The sequence below is a fragment of the Balaenoptera ricei genome, chromosome 9 (genome assembly GCF_028023285.1).
Source record: "Balaenoptera ricei isolate mBalRic1 chromosome 9, mBalRic1.hap2, whole genome shotgun sequence".
Classification (NCBI taxonomy): Eukaryota; Metazoa; Chordata; class Mammalia; order Artiodactyla; family Balaenopteridae; genus Balaenoptera; species Balaenoptera ricei.
Window position 1 is genome coordinate 28,827,109 of NC_082647.1, and position 23,744 is coordinate 28,850,852.

The 23,744-nt window shown below is 38.7% G+C and overlaps 1 protein-coding gene across 12 annotated transcripts in view; it reads left to right on the plus strand.

Moving 5' to 3' along the window:
* CADPS2 (calcium dependent secretion activator 2) overlaps positions 1-23,744 on the plus strand; it is a 555,896-nt gene that overhangs the window by 438,475 nt on the left and 93,677 nt on the right. For all 12 annotated transcript variants that reach the window (XM_059933509.1, XM_059933503.1, XM_059933501.1 and 9 more), the window contains one exon: positions 14,763-14,866. In XM_059933509.1, the coding sequence (XP_059789492.1) occupies positions 14,763-14,866 (104 nt within the window). The remainder of the gene's footprint in view (positions 1-14,762; positions 14,867-23,744) is intronic.

Genomic DNA, 23,744 nt, shown 5'->3' on the forward strand with positions numbered 1-23,744 from the left:
AAGTTTGGCTTCCAATCTCACCAGTCTGTCTGGTGGGGAGTTAGTTACACTAGCCTGGAGCATGGCTGGTCAGAAGGAGAGCGGAAGGGAGGAAAACTTTTAAATTCTTCTCCTGCCTGCCCACTACATTGCCTTGAGATGTCCAACTCCTTATCTTTTGTCATTGGAATTGGTAGCAGTAGGTCAGGTGGTCAGTGTCTGTGGTATTATCAAAACAGGGCCTCACCTGTGCTGCAGTGAGATGTTGATGAAAACAGGAAAGGGCTGAGCCACTCCCGCTAATCCCTTCACTCCTCTACATCCAAACCCTGTAGCCTGGTCAATTACAGGACTGTTGACCAAGTGCTGTTGCTTTGAATCTAACAAATTAATGGTGAATCCCTGTCCACAGGAGTTGCCTAATGACTTAGTAGGAAACGGAAATTATCAGTGTTGGTTCTGTGTTGCCTGGAACTCTCTGCTCCAAAGCTTAAGCTTCTGTCTTTTCAAAGTCCCTGCAAAGGACACAAGCCTGCCCATCATCCCATTCTCTGTACCTCCAAATGATCTTGAGCTCTCAAACTAAAATTACTAGACTCCTAAGGAGTGCAGCTCTTAGTAAAGACGATAGGTGGTATGTACCACCTGGAACTGATGGAGCAAGAATTTAAATTGAGCATAATACTCTCAAGGTGATACAGGAAGATGCTAGCTTGTCCCTTCTTGATGCAGGGACAAGAAGTTATGAAAAACCAAGTGGAAATATTGGGTATGAAAATAATATGGTTGTAAGAAAAACAGGATACAGGATGAATATAGCTGAAGAACTTGTTAGTGACCTAGGAGATCAGAATGGGGGCTTCAGGAAAGGAGAAATAAGTAGACAATACAAAAGGAAAGCTAAGTGATATGGAGAATAGAAATAGAGTAAGACAGACTTCCATCAAACTGGTTAAGAAAAAGATGCAGATAAATATAGCATGAAAGAGAAAAAGTAACTAGAGACACAAAACAAAATAGTAGAAGAGTATTGTGAACCAATACAAAATTGAAAGTCTCAAAAAACTGTGTATTGGTAAAGTCAGCACAAAAAACAAAACTCAAATAGGCCAATAAATTTTAAAGAAATTGAAATAGTTGTCAAAGATCTCCCATCCCCAAATTCCTAAACCCAGTTGTTTTAGGAGGTAAATTCTACCAAAGTTTTAAGGAACAAATAATTCCTATCCAAAATAGGTTCAATAAAATGGGAAGTGAGGGGAGTTCATTTCATGAAGCAAGTATAATCTTGATTCCCAAACCTGATAAAGACAATAGAATAAGAGAGAAATAGGGCTTCCGTGGTGGCACAGTGGTTAAGAATCCACCTGCCAATGCAGGGGACATGGGTTCAAGCCCTGGTCCGGGAAAATCCCACATGCCACAGAGCAACTAATCCCGCAAGCCACAACTACTGAGCCTGTGTGCCACACTACTGAAGCCCACGCGCCTAGAGCCCGTGCTCTGCAACAAGAGAAGCCACGGCAGTGAAAAGCCTGTGTGCCGCAGCGAAGCATAGCCCCCACTCGCCGCAACTAGAGAAAGCCCGCGTGCAGCAACGAAGACCCAACGCAGCCAAAAATAAATAAATTTTTTAAAAAAGAATTATTATAGGTCCATTTCATTTAAGCATATATGCAAAATTCCTAGATATGATATTAGCTCACAAAATCCAACAGTGTATTTGTAAAATAATATATCAAAATCGGTGGGGTTTGTTCCAAGAATATAAAAGTGATTCAACATCAAAAAACTAAAAAACTTAAAGATCACATGATCTCAATAGATATTTTTAAAAGGGTGAAACAGTTTAACACTTAGCCATAAAAAAAAAAAAAAGACTGTTAGCCTAGATAGACTTCCTTAGCTTTATAAAATCCATATAGGAAAAGACCTACAGTGAATATTTAATGAAGAAAGTTTAAAGGCATTCTCTAGGATTAGGAACAAGACAAGTACATACACTTTCATTTTTCACAGTACTGAGAGTCTCAGACTCTACATAAAAGGAATGAAAAAAAGGTGAATCAAAAGAATGGAAAGAGAGGAGATAAAACTATCATTGTTTGCAGATGAAATGATCATCTCCCTAGAATATTCTACAGGATCTAGATAGAGCCTATTAGATACAAAAGTTCAGCAAGGTTGTAAAGTCAACCTGTTAAAATCAATAGCCTTTCTCTACACCAGAGGTCCTCAAACTTTTTAGTTTCAGGACCCATCACACTCTTAAAAATTAACACAGATCCCAAAGAGCTTTTGTTTATGTAGGTTATATCTACCAATATTTACCATACTAGAAATAAATTTATAAAATGTTATTGTTTAAAAATAAATATAAACCCATTACTTGTCAACATAAAACATTTTTATGAAAAGAAAAAATTTCCAAAACAAACAAAAAACTATGTAGTGAGAAGTATACAGTGTTTTACCTTTTCGTACATCTCTTTAATGGCTTCCCTAATAGAAAACAGCTAGATTCTCATACCTGCTTCTGCATTCAGTCTATTGCAATATATTATTTTGGTTAAGACACGAAAAACAAATCTGGGCTTATATGTAGTTGAAAAGGGAGGAATATTTTAGAAAACTTTTCAGATAATTGTGGGTTTTCTTCTTTGATATTACACCAAAACTCAGCAAGTGGAAGTTTGTTACAGTTTAATTGAAATGTGAAGTCTGAAAGCACATCAATGAACTGTTCCTGCTATTACATTAAATTCCACTGGTTTATCATGTATTTTGAATAGATCTTTCACCATGCATAATTTTTAACATTATGTATTGATTATTTGAAAAATATGCAGTGAATTGCGATCTTCTTAATGTTAACAAATATTATGTAATATCAAAAAATCACCCTTGTGAATATCACCCCGACTCATCAAAAGAGTCTTAAAGTATTAGGAAGCTGTCAAGCTCCTGACAGATACAAGTTTTCTAAAATTCTACTTTTCCTTAAAAGCTCCCATTTTATCATTGGCAACAAATACTATCTATTGTTTCCTTAAAGTGAGAGGTTTACTTCATTTTTCAGAAAGTGTCTACCAAATTTCCAAGTCTGAATAACCATACTTGTCAGTAGTCGAATGGTTCTCTGTGAAAGAAAACAAAAAGCAATTAGCTCAGCCCTGGACTCAAACAATCACACAAACAATTTTCCTCGAGATAGTCATTGTATTTCAGTACACAAAAGTGCTTTATGCAAACTTCTCATTTTGTCACAGATGATACTTTTTTAAATGTATACTCAAGCGTAGAGATTCAATGAAATTAATAATTTTATACTCTTTCCTCAAGGACATTCTTATGTAAAACTAGCTGTTTTTCTTGAGTGAATGGTGATAAAGAATACATGATGAGTATAATTTAGCACCATAACCTTGATTCATGCTGAGGTAACAGTTTTACTCACTATTGCTTTTGCATCATTACTGTAAATGTCAACAGAATTTAAAAGGCAAAACATTTTATTATGAAAGTACTTTTGACTATGCAGGCCCCCAAAAGGTCTTAGGGATCCACAGTGGTCCATGGACCACACTCAGAAACACTATTCTGCACCATCATTCAACTAGATAGATAGATAGATAGATAGATAGATAAATAGATAAGGTACCTTTCATAGTAACCACCAAATTATAAGGCATCCAGGAGTTAACTTAGCCAGATTATACAAAACTTCCTAGACCTCTATAAAAAAAATTTTGAAATTCAAATAAAGATCACAGAGAGTGATGTAAATAGATGTAGAGACAGTTCATGCCCTTAAGAGGGATGACTTAATAATATATAAACTCTCCCCCCAAATTAATCTATAAAATCACTGCAATGTCCATCAGAATTCCAGGGTTTTTTTTTTTAATTTGATAAAGTTATTTCAAAATTTAAGTAAAAGAATAAAGGATACTGGAAAACTGTATCACCTTAAGGAAAAAATAAAACAGTATGGAGACTTGCCTTGCCAGATACTAAGACAAATTACAAAACCATCACCAAAGCCCAGGATCAGGCCGATACTCAGAAGAGGAATGTAGAGACAGAGTCATGTATAAATGGGAGACTGATATGCTTCATCGAGAATAAAGTGGGACCACAAATCAGTATGGAAGAATGGGCTGTTTCAGAAATGTTAGAAAGAAGGGCTCACTAAATGGATTAAAATAAACTGAAGCCCTCTCTGATAAAAACGTGGTCTCCAGAGAGACCTTAAAGTATTGAAGAAAACATCTATCACTATAAATGCATCATTACTCTTATTGTAACTATCTTAAACTAATATTTTTACCTTTTCACATCCTCAGTTTTCTAAGTTTCCAATTTACTTACTTCATTTTCTACATAGAATTGTCAACCAACCATCTATGCTTGAAAAAAATACTTCACACTCTGAAATGAAAGCTCCATGAACCACATTGACTCTCAAAGTTTCAGAAGAAGATGTAAAATAATGAGGTAAACGCACAAGATAATGTATCAGGAGTACTTAATTAAGTATATCCCAGATTCCTCAGGATCTGGAAAAATTATATTCTTCCAAAAGCTTCTCTTGGGTGAACACTTGCCTTCTGTAAAAATTCTTAGAACATAAGCACCTCCTGAGAAAACCAAACGTTTATGTAATATCTCTTTCAGTTTGTTCCTTACTGAGAACTATTCCCTCGGCCATGATCTGTAACACTCTGAACAGCTCTTGCTAGAATCTTATCTCCTTCCTCTGAAGATGCATGGAAATCTCATTACAAGTGTTCAACACCTGTTCCCTAAAAGGTCTCAGAAATGATGTCAGGTTATTCAGCTCACTTGACAGTGTGTCATGTATTTTTTGTGTTTTTGTTTTATTTTTACTTTTATATGGAATGTGATTTACAGATAAATGCAGCCTTGAAATAGCAAGCTTTCCTCCTTTCATGAGCAATTCTGTAGAATTTATCATTCTCTAAATCCAGGGTTTGAAACCAACTGATTGATGACCCTCTTATTTATTTACTAACACATGTCAACAGGTAACCAAGTGACATGCAGCAGTGTGGCTCCTGCAGCACCTTGTTAATCCGAGTAGTTTAGATGTATTAAAAAGTCTTTTCACTTGGACAAAACGAGAGTAATGCAAACTGACAGATTTCACCTCTTTATTTCTCAACAGAGTTTGTAAGTACTCAAAGCCTAGACAGATGACTAGTTTGGGAAATTAGGGAGATTTCTTGTAGACCACAGCGAAGTGGACGTAGAGCTTCAAGCACTCAATATAAAGACCTAATTGAAGAATTTGTAATGCCGGATTTTTTTCAAAAGGGAAACCTATAAAATATCCCTGAGGCATCATCCGTGCATACACACACATTCACGGTGGCAGGCAGACCCACGATGTTAAAACCAACCACAGAAATACTCAGGATGTCACCAAGCCCAACCCTACTCTCTACACTTGGTCTTTACACTTGTCCAGCTAGGAGACTTTCTCCAAATCTTGGCATCAAATACTTTATCACCATTAATGCATGAGCTGGCTGCCCTAACAGATCTTGATTATGTGTCAAAGGAAACAAAGACATACGTACAGACGTCAAGATCTTTTGACTAATTTCTTAGCACCCAAGGCTACAAATCTTCAAATTATCTCTTTCATATTGTGATTGCTGTGTCTGGGAAACTTCTCATTTCTTCTCCTTCAGCTTGCTTCCTAGCTGGCAAACCTCTGGAGTGCCTTTCACCTTAACCATTGCTCACTCCTGAACAAACCGTCTTCACCCCCATTGCCTCACTGGATCCTGCTTGCCTAACCCACACTGTTCACAGGCGAACTTTCTCCCTGAGAATGGAGAAAAGAGTATAAGGGGCAGAAGTATAAGTGTGGAGGTGTGAAGGTATTCCCTTTATGTGGGAATGTAACAAACGACCATGGAAAGGCTGCTTGTTTCAGGTAAATGTAATTAGAAGACAAGAAGGTCTAGGCATGAAATTTAAGATGCTATAGGCTTTAATTATATGATAATTTAGTATTGGCATAACATAATTGAGATTATTCTGATGGTTTTCAATTTCTGAATCTGAATTATATTGGGGAGAAGTAAATATGGTGTATATATATATGAAGAGCAATAAACCAGGGAAGGGACCATTTCTCAGTTTCAGCTGCTGAATGTAATCTGTGTATGTGAAATACAGATACAGCTATCATGGCTAAAGACCAGTCTTTAGAAAAGCCCCTGTTATGCAACTAGCTGAGAAGACTGCCAGTGGAAGAAAATTTCTGCTGTCATTAGAATCCTACCACATAGTTCTAGCCAGAGCTAACCAGAGCAAAGTAAATATGCATGTAAAAAATTTTTTCTCTTTCAAGCCTTCATAGGCTCTGCAGTCAGATGCAGATATTTTCTTCCTGTGAGATCTTAGATCTTAGATCTTCTGGTTTCACAGATTTAAGGAGAGCTAGAATCTCAACAGCTAAAAGGACTAAATTAAAACTTTAATAAAACTCAAACAAAGGTGTCTGTTTTTCCAATCTTTTTTTTTTTTTTTCTTTTTTGGCCACCCTGCACGACATCTCAGTTCCCCGACCAGGGATTGAACCCGGGCCATGGCAGTGAAAGCGCAGAATCCTAACCATAAGGCCACCAGGGAACCCCCCTATTTCTCCACTCCTATAAGTCACATAATTATAAAAGCCTGTGACAAATGTTAAACCAAATAATATTAAATTGTGTGTGTGTATCCTAATAATCCTCTCTCTGTAATTCCATCACCATCATGCCTTTAAGATCTTAAGAGGAGACGATGCCTCCCTATTCCTCCTCAAGGAAGGTTCACAAAATGTCACTGCCATTTACCTCCAGCGGTATCTGACTTCGTATGGCCTGTCACTCGTGGATCACCATGGGCTGTTGGCTTATGGAGATTGCTCAGTTTGCATCCAGTTTGACTGCCATTGCCATTGCCTCTGGTCCAGTGTCCAATTCTCCTTTGCTCTGTAGCTGACCATTTCCTTAAAAACGAACTTACTGATGTGAAAGATAATCCAGGTAAAGCAGCTAATGTGACTGTGACTGCAGGACAGTTATTCGAAAGCACTGTATCATTAGCATGGTTAATTCCAAGGAGATATTAACTGCAACTGTTGGTTTAAATGACAGGGTCATTAAACAAGTTGGCCCCAAAGGGAGCCTTGGAATTAGGAGGCCACAGACCTATTGTTTTCAAACATCTGTGGCCATTGGTATTCTCATGGATTTTAAACATCCGTAGGCAGGCCGTAACATCGTAGATTATTTTCATTCATCTAAGAACTGTCCAAATATGTACCTCATCCTATCTGGGATAACATTACTGAAGATGTGTTCCGATTCTACACAAAAGTCACCTTTTCCCTCAAATGAAGTTTATGTAAAGATATAGCTTGATTTTGGGTAGGTAAAGGAGGAAATAATCTGAAGGTTAAACAGGTCATCTTTGTTTTTCATAAACACTAGTAGTTCTCAAAGTGCATTGCCCAAACCAGCGCCATCAGCATCTCCTGGGAACTGCGAATTCTTTGACCCCACGCGAGACCTTCTGAATCTAAAAACTCTAGGGGTAGTGCTGTCAATCTGTGTTTTAACAAGCCCTCCATGTGATTCTGGTGCATGATGAAGTTGCAAACTACAGACCTATACTGAAAATACCCCATTCATTGATTAGAGTGATGTATTATGCCTGGCACTCATAGAACCGTAATAGGCTGCAGTCAGACAAGCCAAGAGAGAGTCAGTGATACACCATCCTTTTGCATCAGTTGACAGTACCAAGTCTTGGGGTGTCAGATACTGGGCAAGTATAGGTCAGGTTGGAGAAGTGGGGTTTAGATTTAGATACCGCCTCTCTCCTGGATTCTGAGGTGGTCTTCTTAGCCAGCAAGTTATATACCATTCCCTCTAGGGGACTACGTCGAGGGAGATTCCCCCCCGCCCCCCCCCCACCCGGAATCATCTAATCTAGTCACAAGCTCTAAAAGTGGCAGACAGGTGGGAGGGAGAGGGGTTGTTTTGTTTAATGGGAAAGTGTTTGATCTCCTGCCCTCCTTCCCTCTTGGGATGAAAAGGCCCATGAGTATTGAGATCTGGCAGGGGTAGGACTCCCAAGGACCTAGCTGTACTAGACTCTGGTACTGTATCACTCACCACAGGTTGCTATGCCTGGAGCTAAAGGATGGGTCAGAAAAATCTCAATAGAATTTACACTTTCCAACTGAGTCCTCAGTCTGGGTCATGGGAAGAGGGAGAACACTGATCCCAGACAAGAATTAAGGTTTAAATTAGGACAGACTAGGGAGTCAGTAGAAATTCCCTGAGCCAGCTGGGCTGGCCTAAGGGGGTGTATGAATGGAAAAAGGCATTTAAGATGGAGGTGGCAGCTCAGATGGAACCATTTCTGATCTCTCTAATTGGTACAGATCATGTATGTGCCCATAGTAGTGTGCAAGGTGTGTGCGTAATGTGGTATTGCCCTATGTTTTTGTAAGAGGGTGAGGTGGATGGTGGGAGCAGTCACCATCTATTTTGGTGGAGAAGGGGCACAAGGAAATAGAGGGGTCCATTCCACCATTTCTCATCGGGGTCTGTGGGTAGATAAGTTTTTCTGACCAGCAGTCCACAGAGAGGGTGCTGACGGTCCTTGCTACTGAATGACCTTTAGGGTTTCAGGTAGAAGAACTCAGGTGTTGTACCCTTGGCCCAACTTCCTTATTTAGTTAAACCTCACAAGGCAAAGCCTCACTACTTGGGTCTCCACAGTGTCCCGTGTAGATGCTTCCATGTTGCTGGTCTCCTTACTCCTTCCAAACTGTAGGCCTTCCTTTAACTCCTTTCTCTAGAAAGTAGTCATTTCCCCATTTTCTCCCCCTCTTTCGTCTTCTTTATTTTTCTTTTTTTCCCCAGGACCTGTAGATCTCCCCAGAGTCTTTTCTTCAGGCATACAAGTTTCTCACCTCAGTTACCTCCTGAATGTCAGGGCTTTCTCCCCATTCATCTGATTTTTGTCCTTTAGAGGGAGGGAGTTCTTTGTCTTCAGATGGGAGGAGGAAAAAGATGGGAGACTTCAATGTCAGACTGCTGCTTTCTCTGATCTAATGTTCCTGAACTCAAACACCCACCCACTAAAAGGATAATTTGATTCTGAAGAACTCCATATATTACACATGAGCAATTTAAAGCCCTCTTTTTGATATATCTTTGATCCTATTTCTTGCAAGCTAGTAACTCTTTTCTTGCATATTGAATGCATTTAATTCACTCTTTATCAGAGCTTTATTATAGAACTTCCTCATATTGACCAAAAATGCATGGGATGCAGCTCTATCCTCTACTTTATAAACTGGTTAGGGAAAGAGATACATAAATTGTTTGAAGGCAGAAATACTGTTTTGTTCATCATTTTATCCCCTCAGTTATTAGTACAATATCTTACATGTAATATATGTTTGTTGAATCAAATTCAGGGCCCCAAAATCTGGGGATGTTGAAGAACCAGCAAGAAATCTTAGCGCAAGGGAGGAGATATGGGGATGTATGTATATGTATAGCTGATACACTTTGTTATAAAGCAGAAACTAACACACCATTGTAAAGCAATTATACTCCAATAAAGATGTTTAAAAAAAAAAGGAAATCTTAGCGCATATATAGGAATTATATGTTGGTGCACTCTAGCTGTTATCATGACCTAGCTGCAGAGGAGAGTAGACAAGGCAGTACTGCAGTGGGATTATTGCCATAGCCCTTCAATCCAACATCATCTTGAATTCTAGTCCTTGTTTAGCTGCGAGTACAGATACAATCAGTCTGTTAAAAGTTAAGGTCAAATACATTTCAAATTTATATGTATCTTATATGGAGAAAAATGGACTGAAATGATTTTACTGGTCTTCTCCCCATATCCCCTTACAACCTTCACAATGAGCATCATTTTGTATCCAATGTGACAGGCAGTGGCAGGAAAGGAGGCAGCCAAGGAGAGAATGCTGAGAGTATGCACCCTCTTTGAAGCAGGGGAGCAGAGTTAAAGCCTGCTAACACACAATGGTCAGGCTGTCTTCTTACATCTCCCCACCTCCGACTTTTTTTTCCAGTGAGATCTCTTCTTAAATGTACAGATGAGCATAATTAAAAGGAATTGCTTTGAGGAGCCAAGAAGTGTTGCCATAGAAAAGTAAAAGTGTTCCAGAATGAAGAAATATCGTAGCCAAGAGCAATACATTGAAATTCATCAAGAAACCTTGCTACTTTGGGTATATTTGTTTTAAATGCCACTATTTGAAATGTGTTACCAACTATCAGCAACTTGGCATGAAGCTTGAAGAATATAGAGGCATCTGTAACGCTGTAGAAATGTTGCAAAAAGAGGGAAAGTGGACATTTTAAGGGAGAATTCTCAAATATTCACAGTGCTCAGAATTTTAATGGAGCTATTGATAACCTTGTTATCTAGTAGAGTTCTAGCTACAAAATGCATTAAACTTCTTGGCTGTAGTCAAATGAGTGGCAGCCAGAGATGGCATACATAGTGTACTTGATAAAAATGCTGTTTATTTAAAGTATTAGAGTGGTCATTATGTTCAAGTACAAAGTTTTGATCCTCTCAGTAAATTTAATCTAGAAAGAATAAAGTGTTTCAGACTGTTTTTAAGTTTCAGTAGAGCACAGGGTACTCTGTGAGTTTTTCCTTAAGAGTGTCAAATGTAAAAGCTGGACTTGATATATTCACACATAAACAGAAGTAAGTTTTCAGGTTGCTTCCTTGATTCTTTCCCATTATTGCCTACTTGTGGCTAAGGATATGGTGACTTTATAAACTCAAACTTTCAGCTATTTCAGAAGTTTACATTGAACATATATATTCAGTTGAGTGTGCGTATGTGTGTGTATGTTAATCCTATTCAGAGAATTTGAAAATGGAAAAGAATTCAAGTCACTGTATTATCACTGTTTTAACCTCTCCAAGACACTTTTCCCTAACCTGGAAATGGGGCTCCTGATTCCCTAACTTTCAGAATGGTTTTAGGGGTACAGTAAATAATGTACTAAAGTATGTAGGAAAAATAAGTTTCTCTTCTGTGATCAAAACAATTACATTTTGTTGCCTTTCCCTTTCCTCATGAAGTTGAAATGATATAATCCAATATAGGTAAAGCCCAAAATTTATAGGAAGCATAGACTCTCTTAGCTAGAAGGAATCTTAGAGCCTATATGGTTCAGTGATTCTTACCATTTGTTTGGCTCATGGACTACTTTGAGAATCTGAAAGTTATGATCCTTCACTCCCCAAAAAATGCCTCTATACACAAAAATTAGCCTATAATTATAAGGGGTTCAAGGACTCCCTAAAACCTATTCCTAACCCCTAGGGTTAAGAATCCTCAACTTAATTCAACACCCTCAATCTAAAGATGGAGGGACTTCCCTGGTGGCACAGTGGTTAACAATCCGCCTGCCAATGCAGGGGACACGGGTTCGAGCCCTGGTCTGGGAAGATCCCACATGCCACAGAGCAACTAAGTTCGTGCTCCACAACTACTGAGTCGCACTCTAGAGCCCACGAGCCGCAACTACTAAGCCTGTGTGCCACAACTACTGAAGCCCCTGCTCCTAGAGCCCGTGCTCTGCAACAAGAGAAGCCACCGCAATGAAGAGTAGCCCCCGCTCGCCACAACTAGAGAAAGCCCATGCGCAGCAACAAAGACCCAATGCAGCCAAAAAAAACAAAAACAAAAAAATCTAAAGATGGAAAAATTAAAGAATATAAGTGATACACTCTTGAGAATTAAAAATTATTTTGAAAACTCTTCCCCAAAAATCTCTAATAATTTAAGAACACAGCTTTCATCAATTATTTGAGCAGTGTCCTTGGACTACAGCTGCATTTCATTGGTGGACTTGCTGTCTCGTCCACCCTTGGTTTGTGAGTGACAGAAGAGCTATTTGCAATCCCACACAAAGTGAAATGAAATAATTTGGGTATTGATTCTATTTTTAACATGCCCTTTCCCAAAGATTATACTACCTCATTCTCAGTAAACATTCATGAAGTACCTGTCATGGTCCAAAGCCTATTCAAGATAGTGAGAGCACAAGATCATGAGACCCAGTTTCTGACTGATCTGCGCCTAGTCTAGTAACAGCTCATGAGCTGGTAATAGGGGAACCCAGAGGGAGGAGCGACTCACCCAGCCCCAGAACTTGGAGAAGGTCCTACATTTAAGGTAGCATTAAAGCTGTGTCTTGAATGATGAGTAGGAGTTTTCCAGGCAAAGGCTCCAGATATCCTAACTCCCTGTGCATGCAGATTTTACAATGCGCCACTTTCCTTTTAGTTTAGAATAATTTGCTTACTTTAAATTTTATGTACATGGTAATTAGGTGGGGTGGCCCATCGAAGACCCATTTGGTAGTTTCATCAACCACACATCTTCATTCTCTGAGCCATGCAATCTCCAAACCTTAAGGTCATTGTCCTCTCTGACCTGCAATTTCTAGTCACTCACAAAGGCTTGCAAATCCTTTCTTCAAAGCGTCCCTTCTACCTTTCTCTTCTTTTCTGTTCCCATTACCGTCTTCCCATAGTTCTCCATACACTAGACCTGGTCCCCACCAGTCCTTCCTTGTAGTACACAACCACAAATACGTTTTCCCAAAATTAATTTATTCTGAAGCTTGGCAGAGAAACGTTTGCTCCAGGTTACCAGATAGGATATAGTTACTGAGTCTATTTATTTTCTTACTTAAAGCCTGCCACGATCCAACCTCAGGCTCCTCACCCATCATTTCCCAGAACTTTTTTACTCCAGCCAGGCAAGTGCAGGGTAGAGATGCTAAGAGCCCACACCAAGTCAGGTCTCATCTTTACCACGTGTTAGCTGTTGCATTTCATCTCTCCAAGCTTGTTTCCTCATCTACGACTTATATGAATAAATAACCAAACGTCTTAAAGCTGTTAGGAAAATTAGTGTGATGACACATGGGAAGTGCCTGGTGCCGGGTCTGACACGTAATTGGCTCTCAATAAATGGTGACATTTGTAGCCACCTTCCTCTGAAATGCACCACATCTCTGACATGCAAGCATTTCTAGAAACCCTTCCTCCTCTTACCCAGGTCATTTGCTTCTCCTTTAGGACCTGCTTCAGGTTCTGCTTATCTTCCCACTGATATCCCCCCCTAAATACACCTGCTCTCAGCAGTCTCTCCTAACATCCCCTGCCTCCCCTCTGTTTGCTTTACACTGTTTCCAAACTTTGAAGTTTCCTCACTGCAATAGCGAGAGCTGCCCCCAAGTGGAGCAGACTGTCGTGCAAAGTCACAAGCCTCCTTGACTTCACCCTCGTTTGAGGATGTTGAAGTGATCATGAAACAGAGGGGAGGTTGGATAGTGGATGTCTAAGGATCCCAGCAGTAGTGATTTTTGGAGTCTGAGTGGTGTAAGAGCAGGGACATGTCTTCTACTTCCTCCTACTTCCCACAGCTAAGATTATTGTAGGCACACTCAACTCTGTTGTGTTTAGCGGACTGTTTTCCTGAAGAATCATCCTACTCTTTGATCCGTGACAGATGAGCAGTGGCTTTAATCCTGCAGGGGAGTTTGGGAGGATGTGTATCAGGGTTGGAGGATGGGAAACCCCACGTGCATCACACTGTGACCCATAGTGAGCTTATAAAAAGTGTTTAATGAACAAGCACCAATCATAGGCTGTTTCACTGAATCATTGTATGTCCCTTGGGAACAAATTAAGAGCAAATGGAAGTCTTCCAAAGTTAAGGCTGAAGTTATAAGGAGATGTAGAGGGACTAGATCTCTTGCCCCGCCCCTGCCAAAAAAAAAAAAAACTCCTTAGGTTCCACAGAAAAAGCTCTTTATCTAAACATTTTATTTCTCTTCCTTACGATCTCCATACAGGGGCAAAGAGAGAGTCCAGAAATGTTTATCTTTAGTATCCTTACTGGAAACTCTATTCCTCACATTTTTGAAACAGTTTCATTACACAGGGCACCTCTAATTTTTGCCAGTTTGTTTTATCCCTGAAATCAACTGCTTTGTCTTCTCTGTTGCTGGATTTCAGCTGCACTTAATCTCATTGTGGCCTGGCCTTTTTATACCAGTTTGCTGTAATGCTGAGAGAACCTTCAGCTTCAAAGAATGGCTCTTCACCCCTCCCCAGTTGGAGGGGAGGAAATCAGTTAATTGCAGCCTGTCAGAGTTGTTTTAGGTGACTTTGTACTTCTTCCATTTAAGATCAACATGAACCTTAGACATTTCAGGCTGGAAATTTAAATAGCAACAGAAAAGCCTGCGTTTTGCTAATGCCAGGAATGACTCATCTGGTGAGAATGGTATTGTATTGATAATACAATACAGAGAGAAGGAAAAGACTGTGGTATCTGCCTTTCTTTGTATTTCTGACCTTGAGGAGAATTATAACTTGTTTGTTGCAGAAGTTGAGCATCTCATGTGCTGATGCACCTGTTAGTTCTAATATGTTAAATGGCAAAGCACTTGCAGTTTCCCATGATTGCTTTGTGGGTGAAATATTTTCTGCAATCTGGTGAACTGATTTTTTTTTAAAGACTGTATTCATTTGTATTTCTTGTCTCTCTTATTTCTCAAAAATATGCTTTCTCATTCTATTTCAACACCCTGGTCTCATCATTAACATCTTAGAATCTGCTTGGCTTTTTATTTTCAAGGTAACATTATTATGATTTGTTTTTAATGCAGAGACCATGAACCAGGCGACTCCTGCTAGGAAGCTGGAAGAGGTTCTTCATCTAGCAGAGCTCTGCATAGAAGTCTTACAGCAGAATGAAGAGCATCATGCAGAGGTGATGGCTTGTTTTTTTTGTTTTTTGTTTTTGGCTTGTTTTAACTGTCACATAAAGCGTCACATTATGCTTTACCATAGTGGGAGCAGCACTGAAGAAGTGGCTTTTGATACACATCTGTCCATTTATCTACAGAAAACTGAGAACATGTGTGCATCTCCTGGAAATATAACTCCTATATGTTACAAAGGAATTGTATATGTATATAATTTAGTATCTGTTCCTGACAACTGTCTTCCTGTGAGGAACATGGGAGAACTTATGGGATCTGCCTAAGGTGTACAACTAGTTAAGAAGCAGAGCTGGAACACGAACCCCCATCTTGTGATGCCAGATCACTTGCTTTTCCCCTGTGCCCTGATTGCTTTAGTTTAGAAATGTAAGTTAATCAATGCTCAAAAGGAAACGTAGTGATAAACTATAGGACACCAAAATTGAATAGAAGACGTTCAGAACTGTATGATTGATAACTCCAGTCTTTCACTTTTACCGTCAAACTTTTCTTTAAATTTTCACTAAACCTTCATTTTTAATAGATTTTTTAAAGTTCTAGTGCTAATTATATACTGACATTCACTAAAAATATAGAATGGTATTTCATCAGGCAAACTGCTTATTCTGAGACTTAAAAGTGTCATTCTTTCTAATAGCCATGAGTTTATTTTAAAAAACAAGAGTTTTCTGACTGAATCAGGTAGGGAAAATGTGTAGGATTAAATAAATGTAATAAATTTCAGTGCCCTAACAGTGCTTTTATTCTTGAGGAAGCACGTGAAATGAGTAAGTATGAAAAAGACCAGATACAGAAGAATTTATAGAATATTTATATTTAATGAAGCCTTGTTCTCAAAAATATAAGAAACTACAGGAAGTACGTTTTAAGCAAATTCTCAGAAAAGAATATTCATGAAACCTTGCTATAGATAACTAAGATTTATTGTATCTGGTTATAAATATGATCATTCAAAACATCTGCTTTTAGCTCAGACTGTGGAATCTAGCTTTTACCTTGCATCTGTCATGTGTGAACTTGTTATGGATATTTTATTTTAAACTGAAGAAACAGCTGCTTCAATAATTTGAAGTGAATTCCCAGGAGGAGCTTTTCTAGGCTAATACTACCGCTATGTTACAATGAAAATGATTATATGATAAAATGTATGTGTGTGTTGTCTTTGTCTTTTGTTAAAAGGCATTATCATCAGAGTATTAGACCTTTTTGAATTAAAAAAAAATTTCTGATTGGGTATCCAATTTCATCTAAACAGGTACATCTAATATTCCTATACATTTCCCAAAAATTACATTTAATTTTCCTGCACTAATAAGGAAAATAATAACTCTCCTGTCTTTTAAATGTAATTAGCATTATATACTCCCTGCAACCACCACATGCTTGTTAAAGTACAGTGTATCCAAACACAATTAAAATGTAAATATTACTTATTTTCTAATCCACAAAAATACAGTTGACTTTTTTGAACAGGGATAATCAAAAACTCATAAATGTAACTCAACTATATGCCAAAATATAGAAGTGTTATAATGACCTCTTTTTAAAATGCTTTGTAACACTATGACATGTCTTCATTCCACAATGCTTCCAAATTCTTGGGATTCTTCAGGGAAGAGAGGTGAGTAAAATTGTTTTCACCATTTTTCTAGCATGGAATAACTCTTTTATGTGAAGATAAGATAGAAACACACTCTGGTTACACTTTTAAAGCCACCTTTGTCCCTCTCCTTGGAATTAAAGACTGTATTTCTTTAAATGGGCAAATCTTTGTTGTACTGTTTCCGTGAATGTGTCTTATTAGTAATTGCATGCATAATTATTGCTGGCCATCTAAGTACAGGCCAGCTGAGAGGATTTTGTCAGTTTGGTTTTGGTTTTATCTTCTAGTGTTTTTTTGGCCTTTTTCTTTTTTTAACCAGGAGATCCAGCTTTTCCTTTGAACAATATTGGGGGGTGAATTGATCTGATTCCAAAGTCGTTTCCACAGTGAACTGATGGACTGCATTGTACACTGATCTTGATTTTGCTGAATGTCCAGGCTAGACTTGACTGCACAAAAGAGGACCCGGCCCGGCTCCCTTGGTGAAGGTTAATGCGTCTGCCTCAGAGACCTTCAAGTGGCCGTGTGTCAGCACCTCTCGTTTCCCTTCTCCTTCCCTCCGCAGGGGCGGTTCACTTCACAAGGCCAAGAGGTTGTTTCTGTCCTTCAGCAGTTTCTCAGTTAAGCAGGCTTCACGTCCTTCAGATCTTTGACAGTAACTTGCTTATAAGACAGTCCTCCCTTCTCTCTGAAGGCCTCTCCACCTCTCCCCTCAGGCTTCTCTTCTGAATTTCTGTGTTTTCTTTTGAGAAAGACAGTTTAAGCTCCTTTCCAGAAAATCTTGAAGGACATCTTCCACATTCCCGTGATGAGACTGTGTCTGACCAGAAATTTAGACAAACTGATCCGACAACTGTCCATCCAAGGCCGCTCACTCTGACAAAGGCGGCAAGTCCCAGATGCCAACCAGAAAGCCTTAGGCTCTCACCAGCGCACCCCCTCCAGACACACGCACCGCTTTTCTGCTAAGAAAACTTGCCAGGTGCACAGCTGGTCAGTGACGGCGTGAAGACGCAGGCCAACTCCAGACTCCACACTTTCCAGGGAACCACATTGTTATTGCTTGGTTTCAGTAGAATGGCAGGTATGGGTGCCTTGTCCTAGTTCTGCCGGCAGGTTTGACACTGAGCATCGTAGCAGGGATATAAGTGCAGAGAGGAGGATGAGGGTGCAAGCCTGGAGATGTCCCTTCTGTTCTGTCAGGCTCTTCTCCTGGCATATCTTGGGACTCTGCTCTGGGGATGGAGGGCTGGAAATATCCCTCAGTGAAGGGGCAGAGAGAGAGGCAACATGATCGATATGAGCACAGCTCAGGTTGTTACTTTGTGATTTATTGTTGCAGCAGAATCTTAATTGAAGGTCCCTAAGATATTTTAAATATGATATTGTCCACCGTATCAGTGACACCGTAGGCCAGGGGGATGTCTGGCGGTAATTCGGTATTTGCAACTTAGCTCTCGGTTCACTGTAAATGGTTGATGCATCCTGCCCTGCAGCTGGCTGGGTCCCGGGCCAGGACCCAGGAGTTCAGTATGGACACACATATTTGTGCGTGTGGTCATTCACATGAACATCGGTGTGTGGACCAGATCATGCATCTGGATGGGTTCTAACATAAAGAGAATGGATGTTTGATTTTTTAATTTTTTTCCATTGTGTTTACTTCCTCATATCCTTATTCCTCTCTACTACCATGCACATCTAAGGACCATCTTAAAGTGTAGTTATACAAAACTTGATCATAGACAAGATCTGTTTACTGTCTACTACTAACTAAATTGCACTCATCTCAACAGTTGAGTTCATCTTAATTGCATAGTATTTATATCTGGATAGCCAGTGAGATAAATCGACATTTTTTTTTTTAGGACGGGTTTAGGGTTAGGTTAGCCTGTGGTCCAACAAATGTTCCTCTTTTTGGAAGAAGATGACCGGTAAGTGGCTTTCATACAACTAAGCTACAGGGGCAGAATTCAATTTGCAGCAGTGACTCTCAAACGAAACTGCATCGGCAAAAATATCCTACCAGAAATGTTTGTTAGTCACTCACTGACTTATAAATGTATAATATTAAGAGTAGCACTTTACCCCAACATGTTCTGAAGCATTTTCAGTTCTTCATCTCACTTGGTTATTTCAATATTTATATTCATCTATGAACACAATTGGGAAAGATTTTCGTGAATCAAGAGTGCAGAAAACTTATGATTCGTTTGGCAGTAGTTTAGGTGTCACCCAGTTTAGTTTAGTCCGTTCTGCTGGCTCCTCAAAAGCACTTAAATATTTCTAGAATATGACCCCTTAGCATTATGTTGCTCTATGTGTATGCTGGGGGTTGTGGTGATACCCTAGACACTGGACAGTCTCCAGGGCTTTTAGGATCATCTACAAAATACAGGATTGCAAGCTGATCTTTTCTTGGGGGGAAAAAAGCACGTAATACATTCCAAAATCAGACGCGCTATTTTTGCTCATTTATGCAGCCATATTTTTTGTGGTGTTTTAAATTATGAAATGTTTGCTATATTTTGAGGGTAAAAGTAATCAGAAGCCTAAGACCTCAAAGAAATTCAAAGAGATATAAAGAAATCAGACCATTAAAAGATGCTCTGGCAAGAAAAAAATCAGAGGACATTAACATTGGTCTGATCTGCAAAACTAGACCGACAGACAGACAGGCCCTGTGCCATGTGTAGTTAATTAAGAAGAGGCTGTATGTATAAGAGCTTGGTCTCTACACTCCAGCTGACCTGGATTCAAGTTATTGCTCTGTTACCTACCAACTTTATGACTTTGGGCAAGTTCTTTAATCTCTGAGTTTGCTAACCTATAAGATAAGGATAATTATACCATCTACCTGAAAGGAATAGGTAAGATAATGTATAAAAAGCCTCTCGAATAGTACAGTAAACCCCCTACATATGAACCTTCAAGTTGCTAACTTTCAAAGATGCAAACATACGTTCTCATGTCCAATCACCTAAGTTAGTTCACCTGTCTGGTGTACATTGTCACGTGCGTGCATCCTCTACAGGTGGTTGTGCTTTTGTGTACTTTACTGTACACAACTGTATAGAGTACAGTAGTACAGTATCTTTATTTCAAGCTAGATCTACAAGAGGACAACTTCACCGACCTCCTTGCTGTGCAGCACAAGGAGCTTACTAATAAAGACCTGATGGAATTGGAGGCCCAGAGAAAGGACGAAGAGAGACAAGAGGAAGAAGTAACTCAAGAATGAAGAGATTCACGATGCAGGAAATGGCAAGGGCATTTTCTTTATTTGAGGAGGCACTGTTAGTTTTTGAGGCATGGGACCTGAATGTAGAACAGTACACGAAGGTTGCAGCAGCCGTTCAGAATGCAATCCAGTGCTACCATGTCATCTATGACGAGAAAAAGCGAGCTACTACCCAGACATCACTGGATCTTTTTTTCAAGAGGGTAGATAGAATTGGATCCAGCAAGGAACCAGAACCTGTGCCATCAGCGTCAGGGGTGAGTGAAATTGCAGGTTGCTCTCCGTCTCCTATTGCTGATGACCCTTCAGCTCTGCCATCTCCCATCTCCTCTCCCTCCTCCAGTCACTAACTCTGCTTGCCTGTTCACTTGATGCCAGCTCCTGTATGCCAGCTGTTGTACTGTACTACTGTGCTTTTCAAGGTACTGTACTGTAAGATTAAAAATGTTTATTTTTTGTTTATTTGTTTTTTATGTATTATTTGTGTGAAAAGTATTATAAACCTATTACAGTACAGTACTATATAGCCGATTGTGTTAGTTTGGTACCTAGGCTAACTTTGTTGGACTTAGCAAACAAATTGGACTTATGAACGCACTCTTGCAACGGAACTCATTTGTATGTAGGAGACTTACTGTACTTGGCACATAGAAACTATTCCATTCATGTTGGATATCATTATTTTTAAAATATCTAAAGTCACATTATAAGATTTGTGTGAATTTTGACTCATTTTTATGTTACTGATAATGATTCATTTTTTTACTTTTGTACAGCAAGAGATTTTCATATTCTTTGACTTTTCCAAACAGCCCTGGAGGAGGCTGGTACAAGTATTGTTATTACCAATTTGCAGATGAGGAAATGGAAATCCGCCCAGGGAACTGATTTGCCCACGATCACTTAAATCTCACCAAGTTCAAAAGCTCAGTACTCTGCTTCCAGTTTCAGGGATAGTCTTACTTGCTTCTATTTTCAACTACTCTGAGTAAACAGACACGGCTTTCAAAGTATTGTCAGCCTGCCACAAATATTGTTCTCACTGTACAAGATTTATGTATTGTTAGAACTTTGATAGAAATAGTATGGCTAAAGGATTACAATCAAGTTTTGTTTTGTATTTCCCTCTTAATCAAGTTAAACATTGCCTTCTGCCTGTGCTGTCTCATTTACGCTAATTAGTGGCTTAGCTTTAGAGCCAAGATCACTCTAACCTAGATAATCGTGACTTTTGATTGGTGCCCTACAGATGGGTGTGTTTCTGAGAAGGGTTTTCTCCTCCCTGGTGGAGCCCCTCATGCCGTGGAGCGCCTCCCAGGAAGTGGCGCTCCAGGAAGGAAATTATATAGCCTCTCCTCTTACTACCAATCCGGGGTGGGAGGACTGCCACCCAGAGGGATGGCAAAAAGCAGGAGGGGACAGGTGAGAGAACTGACCCTGTGTTCTCAAGGTAACAACCTGCAACCCTTGCTTTTCGTTTTCAAAGACAGTGGTTCCTTAAAGCTTTCTCTGGTCATCATTAGAACAATAAGCATTCGTCACAGGTTGGCTTACGTTCATTAGGAATAACATCATCAGAGATACAATTTGAAACAAATATATACTTCTGCAAAACATAACGAAAATTTCCAGTTGATAGCAAAGTCTCGCCAACCTGAAGCTGTTTTTTTTTAAAGAAAATTATCTTCCATCGTGTTCCATTCCCCTACTGCGACTCTTAAAAAGAGCTTTGGAAATTTTTCTCAGAGTCTTGATACAATCTTGACCTAACGTGGCTGTTACTGTCTTAATTTTAACCTTTCGCAAAGGTATTGGTTGTGAACTGGAAGTGAGACTTTGAAAATGTCTCTCTTTGCGGTGCTGCATTTTCAGTAGCATTTCTATCCTGCTCTACTCAGAGGGAGGAATCTCGGATTCTTCTTATCTATGTCACCAACCCAGCTCTAAAAGACAGGAGCAAGGTATATGCAATGAAATTGCGTATGCTATTTTATTTTTTTCCTTTTATATTATTGTCATATACCCATTCTAGTAGAAATTTAAGCAAAAAGTATTCAAATATAATATTTTCAAAGAGCAATAGCTTGGTTTACATAGAACATACCACTTCCAGCAGGTTTTCACATTCAGATGTTTATACAGCAAAGTCGAAGTTATATGCTTTGAGCCAACCATTAAAAATGTTCCTACCTCTGTAGTCTGTGATTTGTACTAGACCACTCTTTTTTTTTAGCCAGTATTTTCTTCAGTTTCCATCTGCTAATTAGTTACACGGTAATGTTTTTTATAAACATATTGAACATTATTATTGTGACAGAAGTTTTTAAGAAAATATTCAATATGTCAATATTTTATAATCCACCTTTTTTTGGTTTGTGGTTTGACTCTTTTTGTTATAATCTAATTTACACTGGAGGGAATTGAATGGAGTTTTGCAACCACAAATCTCACATGTTCTTAGAAAGTTCTTGAAAGTAAATATGGACTTCTCTGAGTATATAGTATGATTAAACATTTATTAAAAGTTACTTTTAATTGGAAGAATAACAAAAACATCTGTATCACAGAAATGTGTGTGCTTTGTAGTTATTTGGTTACAAAATTATAACACTTATCAAAAGTTAAATGAAAATAAGGGGGAAAAAACCTGAGAGACATTTCACTAAAAACAGTATAAAGAGAGCCCTAAAACATATGTAAAATGTTAAACTCATTCAAAATTAGACAAATGCAAATTAAAACAAAACTGAGATACAATAGCCAGAGAAGTCCACATTATTTTTTTGAGTGTGATAAGAACACTTAACATAAGATACACCCTCTAAGCAAAATGTTAAGCATACAATACAGTGTTGTTAACCATAGGCACTGCAGTGTATGTGGACCTCTAGGATGTGTTCATCTTCTATAACTGAATCTTTGTACCCTTTCACTAATACCTCCCTTTTTCCCTCTTTCCCCAGCCATTCTACTCTCTGCTTCTATGAAATTGACTATTTTAGATTCCTCATATAAGTGGGATCATACAGTATTTGTCCTTCTGTGTCTGGCTTATTATACTTAACATAATATCCTCCAGGTTCAACCATGTTGCCACAAATGGCATGATCCCCTTCTTTTTTCAGGCTGAAAAATATCCCATTGTATATAAATATCATATTTTATTTTCCATTCACTCATTTGTAGACATTTAGGTTGCTTCTGTGTCTTAGCTATTGTGACTAATACTGCATTGACCATGGTAGAATATGTATCTCTTTGAGATCCTTATTTCAATTCCTTTAGATATATACCCAGAAGTGGGATTGATGGGTCATATGATAGTTCTATTTTTAATTTTTTGAGGAACCTTCAACTGTTTTCCATAGTGACTGCACCAATTTACGTTCCTACCAACAGTGTACAAGGGTTCTCTCCTCTACATCCTCAACAAAACTTACATTTTGTTTTTTTTTTTTAATAATAGCCATTCTGACAGATGTGAGGTGATATCTCATTGTGGTTTTGACTTGCATTTGAAAATCAAATGATGATTAGTGATGTTGAGGGCCTTTTCATATACCTGTTGGCCATTTGTTAGTCTTCTTTGGAGAAATGTCTGTTTGGTCACATGTCCATCTTTTAATCAGGTTATTTCTTTTTTTGCTTTGAGTTTTAGGAGTGTATTATATATTTTGGATACTAACCCTTTATCCAGTATATGGCTTACAAATATTTTCTCCCATTCCTTTGTTGATTGTTTTCTTTACTGTGCATTAGCTTTTTAGTTTGATGATTTGCCTGTTTTTGCTTATGTTGTCTGTGCTTTTGGTGTCATATCTAAGAAATCGTTGCCAAGGCAAAGTTAAGAAGCTTTCTCTCTGTATTTTCTCCCAGGAGTTTCACAGTTTCATGTCTTAAGTTTAAATATTTAATGCGTTTTGAGTTGATTTTTGTATATGGTGTAAAACAAGGGTCCAGTTTAATTCTTTTGCTTATGGATATCCAGTTTTCCCAGCACCATTTATTGAAGGGACTGTCC